At 37.7% G+C, this 7,780-nt stretch overlaps 1 protein-coding gene across 1 annotated transcript in view; it reads left to right on the top strand.

Moving 5' to 3' along the window:
- LOC110448814 (RB1-inducible coiled-coil protein 1-like) overlaps nt 1-6,752 on the top strand; it is a 29,516-nt gene extending 22,764 nt beyond the window's left edge. The window contains exons 21-25 of the mRNA XM_021495262.1: nt 749-796; nt 1,575-1,636; nt 1,930-2,057; nt 3,162-3,232; nt 3,649-6,752. Coding sequence (XP_021350937.1) covers nt 749-796; nt 1,575-1,636; nt 1,930-2,057; nt 3,162-3,232; nt 3,649-3,780 — 441 coding nt within the window. The 3' untranslated portion in view covers nt 3,781-6,752. The remainder of the gene's footprint in view (nt 1-748; nt 797-1,574; nt 1,637-1,929; nt 2,058-3,161; nt 3,233-3,648) is intronic.
- The last annotated feature ends 1,028 nt before the right edge of the window (nt 6,753-7,780 follow it).

Below are 7,780 nucleotides of genomic sequence, written 5' to 3' on the forward strand. Positions count from 1 at the left end.
ATTGGGCCTGTAGCATGCTGGGATGAAGGACTACCATGTTAGTTCAAATGAATGACCTTGATCCACTTTCAACCTAATGTCCTTGTTCGACAATCAAGGTCAGAGGCGTCATATGTTTAAATCTTTTAATAGGTTCTTATGAAATCTTAAGATTACAAGTGTTAGATTAATAACAGGTGAGCGATGCAGGCCCATTGGGCCTCTTGTTAATTTAAATGTTATTTAGAATATCTCAAAAAGATATAAGAATGGGGTGGTCGTGTGGCGCAGTAGATAACGCCCTCGCCTCTCACCAAGACGGCCAGCATTTGATTCCCCGATCCAACGTTACGAGGTATTGGGTCTACATCCTTACCACGTGGGTTTTATCAGGGTACTCTGGTTTCCTCCCTCATTAAGACCCCCTGCACACTAACATCCGGGCCAACAAGAGTGATTCGTATAAGTTGAAATAACTTGTTTTAAAACTGTTGTGAAAAACAAAAAGTTGGTAGTTTTTATAAGGAATGAAAGGTGTATTTTTCTTGGTCACACCAGTAGTAAATGTGGTGCAAGCAGATAAATTCCCTGTAATGTGGTGGCACTGACTAAAGATAGGTTAATAACCATCTCCACATCATACTGGGATGGCAATGTGTAATAGTTCATCATTTGTCTTTAATTCCTGGATTGTGTTTTCTTCTGAAATGTATTGAAGGAAGTCGGCTACAGTTTAATAGAAATTGATTGACCATGATTGTGATTTCAGGCGATGAAATCCAAAGAGGATGAAATAACAAGCCTTCAGCAGAAACTGGTAAGGAAAGCGCTGTTTAGTATACACTGGGTCATTGGTGGGTGGTGGGTTGTACCATTGGAAAGTACACAGTGGGTATTGGGTGTGCGTATGAGGGCGAGGGTAACACTACCCTGTACATAGAGCATTGAGTGGGTGGAGGATGGTTAGGGCGATAGATAGTATCCAAGCACTTGACACTTTACAGTGGGTATTGGGTGGGTGATGGATGGTATCGAAGCACTCTACACTTTACAGTGGGCATTGAGTGGGTGGAGGATGGTATCGAAGCACTCTACACTTTACAGTGGGTGATGGATGGTAAGGGCGATGGAAGGTATCGAAGCACTCTACACTTTACAGTGGGTATTGGGTGGGTGGAGGATGGTATCGAAGCACTCTACACTTTACAGGGGGTATTGGGTGGGTGAAGGATGGTATCGAAGCACTCTACACTTTACAGTGGGGATTTGGTGGGTGGAGGATGGTATCGAAGCACTACACTTTACAGTGGGCATTGAGTGGGTGGAGGATGGTATCGAAGCACTACACTTTATTTACAGTGGGGATTTGGTGGGTGGTTGATGGTATCAAAGCACTGTATAGTGGGTATTTGGAGGACAAAAATAATTGTTTATAGAAGAACTCTTGGCACTGGATAAATACTTCTGCTTAGTTATCAACTCATATTTCACAAATAAACACAACAAATAATTAAATGTGTACATGTTTATGTTTCGAAATGTTCAAAATAAATAATTACAAAGTAATAGTAAATTGATGTCCTTTCTTCTTTCAGTCGGAGTTTTCCATGACTGCAAGTACAAGATCTGTTGTTCAAGATAAAGTCTCTATAACTAGGCAAGTGTGTTTTATTATACAACATTTATATCATCTCACTGATAAAGATGAGAAAAATGAAAAAGATTGCCATGCTATCAGATATTTCTATTTTGTGATGAATTATTTAAATTCATTTTAAACTGATTTTTTTCTAAACGGGGATCCTTTAGTTTAATCAAAAGAACATTATTGCAGATATCTGAAGAAAATCCTTCAAGTTCTCTGGTCTTCATTGTGTATCAGTATTTATGTAGTTTCATTTTGCAGTTTATACATTGATGGTTTTTGACTGTTCACCGTTTGTGTTACAGCTGTACTGTTGGAGACCTGGTCCTGTTCTGTCTGGACGAGCGACATGACCAGTATGTCGTGTTCACCATAGGGACCACTCTCCACTTCCTCCACACAGACTGTCTAGATAATCTCGGACTTCGTACAAGTAAGCACAGCTTTTTACTTACGCTGTCACATAAGCCTGTTATTATGTTATTACACCTGTCGACATGTAGTTAAATAAGGGGGATAATCTAAAATGACAATACTCAGCCATCGGTCACTCTGTAGAGACAAGCTTTTCAAGACTACTTCTCCTGAAATACTGCATAGATTTTAATGAAACTTTGTACAATTTATCAGTTTGCAAGGTAGTTGCAAAGTATGCATATTATTTTCATTTTGACGATTTTTGCAGAGTTATCCCCCGTTTTATAGCATGTTTATGGCATTGTAAACAGCGAGTCCCTCATGAACCTTTCATTTTCTATGAAACCTCGTAATGTTTATAAAATCATTTGTAGTTTTTACATGTCAGGTGGAGATACTGTTTCTATGGTACTTTTTCAAGGAGGGCATACAAACTAGGATATATATGAATTAGTGGGTTTTAGTTTTTGTCTTGCACTTTAATTTGTATTTGTAATAAAAAAAAATGTAAAGAGATTTTGTCAAAGATTTTGGAGTTATACTAAGTATTTTAATGATAAATAGGATATGGTATCAGGTATACAATCATATAATCAAGTGAGCTGATTCCTCCTTGGAAACATTTGTTGTACCAAATATACAGAATATGATAGATATAAATCACCCTGTTAGTACTTTGGATTTGGTGTAAGAGGTACATGTATTAACAGTCTGAGATTTTACTTCCATCTTTTATCGTTAATTTAGTTCTGGCTTTTAGTAATACCGTTAGTACTTTTATTGGAAATTTTGTAATTAGAAAAAAGAGGAAACTTCTGCTTTTTCAATTGATCAGAAGATTTAGATTTTCAGCAAACTGCTAGAGTATGGTGAGATTCACATATTTTATTGAAAACACCTATGGATTTACATGTTTAGATTTAACGAATTTAATTATGAAATCCATTTCTTAGGATGCCTGGAGATAACTTTGTGTCAGATTTTAAGGATTACTCCTTTTTTTTTCTTCTTCAATGAAACAATGTTATAATTGTGTGTATAAGGTATTGAATTAGATACATAAGTGATCAATTCTGTTATCTTTTTTCTGAAGTCTATATAAAACCATGTATATTTTCAGACCCCGGTGAAACAAGGAAGTCGTGGGTTCTTGCTGAAATAACAGAAAAAGAATACTGCCAAGCCAAAAAGGTTGAAATGGATTTTAAATTATATTTTGTATCACAAAAAAAGCAAGTGAAATTTAATTTTGTTCTTGAAGTGAAATAAAGGAACTATTTTCATAAAAGTCATACAAATAATGCATAAAAATGATGCATAATGCTGGAGCCGTGAATAGGAATATATATTAATTGGAAGTGTGTAGCTTCATGTATATATGTAGTACATTTTACACTTTAGCATTAATGTTAAATAACAAATATCATGTACTCTGTTAATTTCTGTATCATAATATCTAACAAAATATTGTAACATTTTAAGGAGAACGATATATTGATGTTTAACCAAGTTTTTATCTTGCTGCTGACCTTTTTGGTTTCGGCCCCAAATGACTCGCATTGTCGATGGGCCTTGTAACAATACAAAAACAAACCTTTTCATTTCAGCCCATGAACCGGTTTAAAGTGCCGGTAGGGACCAAGTTCTACAGGGTGAAGGCCAAACAATGGACCAGGGAAGGACCACAGACAGGAGCAGTAGGTGGGGCCTCCAACCCTGCTATCAAACCCTCATCTTAACACCATCGACAGTGTGTAGTACTTGAAACCCGAGTCTACCTTCCTTCTGACATGAGTGGGAAGTGGCTGAAATCTTAACTGTTGACTTTTAATGATGTTGGAAGTGAAAGAGGTCATGAAATTGCATTAAGCCTAATTTCTCATCATTCTCTTGACACTTTATGGAATGGATGAGGATCAGACGCTCTCCTAATTATACAAAGTGGATGTAGCTAGGGCTTTTCTTAACATCACAGGAAGTTAACGAGACCCAGCCATTTCCTAACATAATGTTAAGTGGGCAAGGCCCAGTCCCCCTAACCGCAGAAAGTGGATAAAGACTAGCCCTCTTACCTAACATCACAGGAAGTGGGTGAGGCTCAGCTTCTCAAAACACCACAGGAAGTGGGTGAGGTCAAACACCTCTCCTTCCACCACAGGAAGTGGATGAGGCCCAGCTTCTCCAAACACCACAGGAAGTGGGTGAGGCTCAGCTTCTCCAAACATCACAGGAAGTGGGTGAGGTCAAACACCTCTTCCACCAAAGGAAGTGGGTGAGGCTCAGCTTCTCCTTCCACCACAGGAAGTGGGTGAGGCTCAGCTTCTCCAAACACCACAGGAAGTGGGTGAGGCTCAGCTTCTCAAAACACCACAGGAAGCGGGTGAGGTCAAACACCTCTCCTTCCACCACAGGAAGTGGGTGAGGCCCAGCTTCTCCAAACACACCAGGAGCGGGGGAGGTCAAACATCTCTCCTACCACCGCAGGAAGTGGGTGAGACCCAGCTTCTCTAAACACCACAGGAAGCGGGGGAGATCAAACACCTCTCCTTCCACCACAGGAAGTGGGTGAGGCCCAGCCTCTCCAAACACCACAGGAAGTGGATGAGGCCAAACACTTCTCCTACCACCACAGGAAATTGTTTAGGCCCGACCCTCTCCTAACACCACAGCAGTCCTACTCCGGTAACTTTTGAAATAAATATGTGGAGTCCTCTACTCTTCTGCCTCCTGCCTATCATTACAGAATGCTTCATGTGTCACTCTCTGTGGGGCATCCTTGCTATGTCTCTCATACACGGCTGGGGATTATATACAAGTACAATAATGGCTTACGTAACCAGAGCAGCACTTGAGCCTTCACTTTTAAATATTTTTTTTGTAAAATTTTAAATGAGATGTAAAACTTGTTGTGTTCTTGGATACACTGTAAATGTACTTATTTAACTGAATGCAGTTGGCTGTGTTGGTGGACTTCTGAAATCCATAGCAATGAAAAGCTCACGACAATGTCCATAGGACAATTACTATGTTTACAGTGTTACCAATGTGATGGAGATTAGGAATGTAAGAGTTTATTGTGTAGATTGTGTTTTGAGTGTAATTTACGTGCACTTGCACCATTAACCCTTTCACCCCTAGGTAACTTAAGTAGACTCTACCATACATTGATCTGGATGAGTCCATTATGGTCTACAGTGGTGAAAGGGTTAATCCATCTTATGTATGTTTTATTAGTAGTAATTCTCATCCTTCCTTTGATATATGACTGGGTATTCCATAGCTGCCTTAATTATGTGACAGTTTCTTTTATATGATGTGATCATTTCTCTATACATGGTCTTAATATTTTGTTTTTATTTTATGTGATATTTTCAGTACTTACTATGGTTATATCATTATAAAACTTATATGGTTGTCCCTTCATTATATATATCCTCTATTTATTCTACAACAATTATGAAACAAGTTATTTCAACTTTAATAATCACTCTTGTTGGCCCAGATGTAAGCACACGGGGGGGTCTTAATGTGGGAGGAAACCAGAGTACCCAGAGAAAACCCACATGGTCAGACAGGTGACGCTGTACCTTATCATGACCAATGGGGATTCGAACCCCGACCACCTTGGTGAAAGTCAAGTGCGTTATCCCCTGCACCACCCGTCCACCCTTCATTACCACACGGTTGGTTGGTTGGTTGGTTGGTTCACGGGTTTATCGCCTACATGACTCCATCCATGCGGGTTTCGTCTCACTGACGGAGGTCGGTGTTCTGTCGGCGTGAATAGTGGTCAGTTTGAAATCACTGCCTTATATAGACAGACCACCTTATGTAATGATATAACCTCCTGATATAATGAAACTACCACCACAATTAATAAAAATAGGTAATGAAATAACCTGACACATATTGACAGGGTCACATAATATAATTAACTGACCACCTTGTCAAACAGAAATGATCATCTTATATAACAGAATTGGCCACGTAAGGCAGCTATGGCGTTCCATAAGTGAGAGTTTGTAATAAAACAACTGAAGCTTTTACAGTCAGATTGAGTAATGCAAGATAAATAAGATTTTACTGTTTTCTCATTGCTTCTGATACTTGTAATGTCAAATATCTCGGAAAGAACAATTCTGAGATTTTGCGTATGATGTGAGAAGTAAAATTCATTTATCATGTAGATGAATATTCTTAGCTTCAAGTGACAGAGGACAATCTCCTAAATCAAGATAAAAAACCCCAACTTTGTAATTTGTAATATATGCTTAAACAGTCTATGAATGTCAATTTAAACATGTGCTGCAAAAGTTTGTAATTTTCTGAAAAAAGACTTGAAGCAGTTTTTTCCAGTTTGTTTCAAACTTTTATAGTGATTGTTTGAAGCGCAATATAGGTTTTTATGTAACTTATTAATAAAGATTGCTGAGCCAGCTGTGATCTCTGTTATTGTACGTACAGCACATATACACATCAGTATTGAGTGAGCCTGATCCTTCTTGTATTCTATTTATACATTGTCTTTGTGCTACCAGCATAGTACCGTAATTACTAATACACAAATAACTTTAATGTGAATGGTTGATCTGGTTACATCCAGGATCTGTTTGCACAAAGTTTGATTATAGCTAACCAGTGGTTAGGAAAAATACAAATAACCATTAAGAAAATTCAAATATACATCAAGAAAATTCAAATTCAAATATACGTCAAGAAAATTCAAATATACATCAAGAAAATTCAAATTCACATCAAGAAAATTCAAATTCAAATATACATCTAGAAAATTCAAATATACATAAAAAAAAATCAAATATACATAAAGAAAATTCAAATTCAAATATTCATCAAGAAAATTCAAAATATCATTTCAAGGCTACAGAATGTTGAGGCAGATCAGATTGATGTGTTGTGAGGATTAATTTTGCTTCAAAAGCCCTTGTGGCAAATATTTGAATCTTTCACTTACCACTGTTTAAAGTTAACCAACCTTTGAGCGAAGGGGGGCCTGGTGTCAGTGCCGAGTGGTGCTAGCTTTGTTAAAGACTGTTCGACTGCTGGGATAGATCATGTGATAATCCAGTATAAATATCCTGGCATCGGGCTAGAGCACTTACAGATTGGAAACCGTGTGGAACCCAGTTTTAACTGTTACTGGGTAGTAAGTCAGGTTGAACATTAACCTAATCATTCTTGGAGAAAGTTTTTAAGAGTTCAAATTATTGTGGAGAATGAGTGAAGATTTTTTTTTTCATTCGATAGACACCAATGATGATTATACATGCTTTGAGTGTATCATTGATAATATTCTAACAGCACTTTGTCATTAATGAAAAGATCAGTGACTGCCTATATACTGTAACTAAGCATTGTGGTAAGGTTGGAGTTGAATGTTGAGGGTGTGTATCTTCATTGTTTTATTATATGACATTTGACATTAACACAGTGTACACGTGACTTGAATGCTTTTACAGTGAAACATGTAGAGGAGACAAAAGGCCAAAAATTTATTGTATGCAGTGACAGCACACAACTTGCTTTTTGTACAGGAATCTGGACTTAAGTTAATGTAGTAATTGAATGTTTTGAAACATAATACTGGCTCACAACTAGGAAAATAAGTTATCACCTATCAGCTGATTCACATCAAATTAATTTCTGGACAAGACTTTGTTATCTAGTAGATGGCTAGGCATGGTCTGTATCACATGGAACTTAAACACCCCAGAACATATG

Source organism: Mizuhopecten yessoensis, unplaced genomic scaffold, assembly GCF_002113885.1.
Source record: "Mizuhopecten yessoensis strain PY_sf001 unplaced genomic scaffold, ASM211388v2 scaffold431, whole genome shotgun sequence".
Lineage (NCBI taxonomy): Eukaryota > Metazoa > Mollusca > Bivalvia > Pectinida > Pectinidae > Mizuhopecten > Mizuhopecten yessoensis.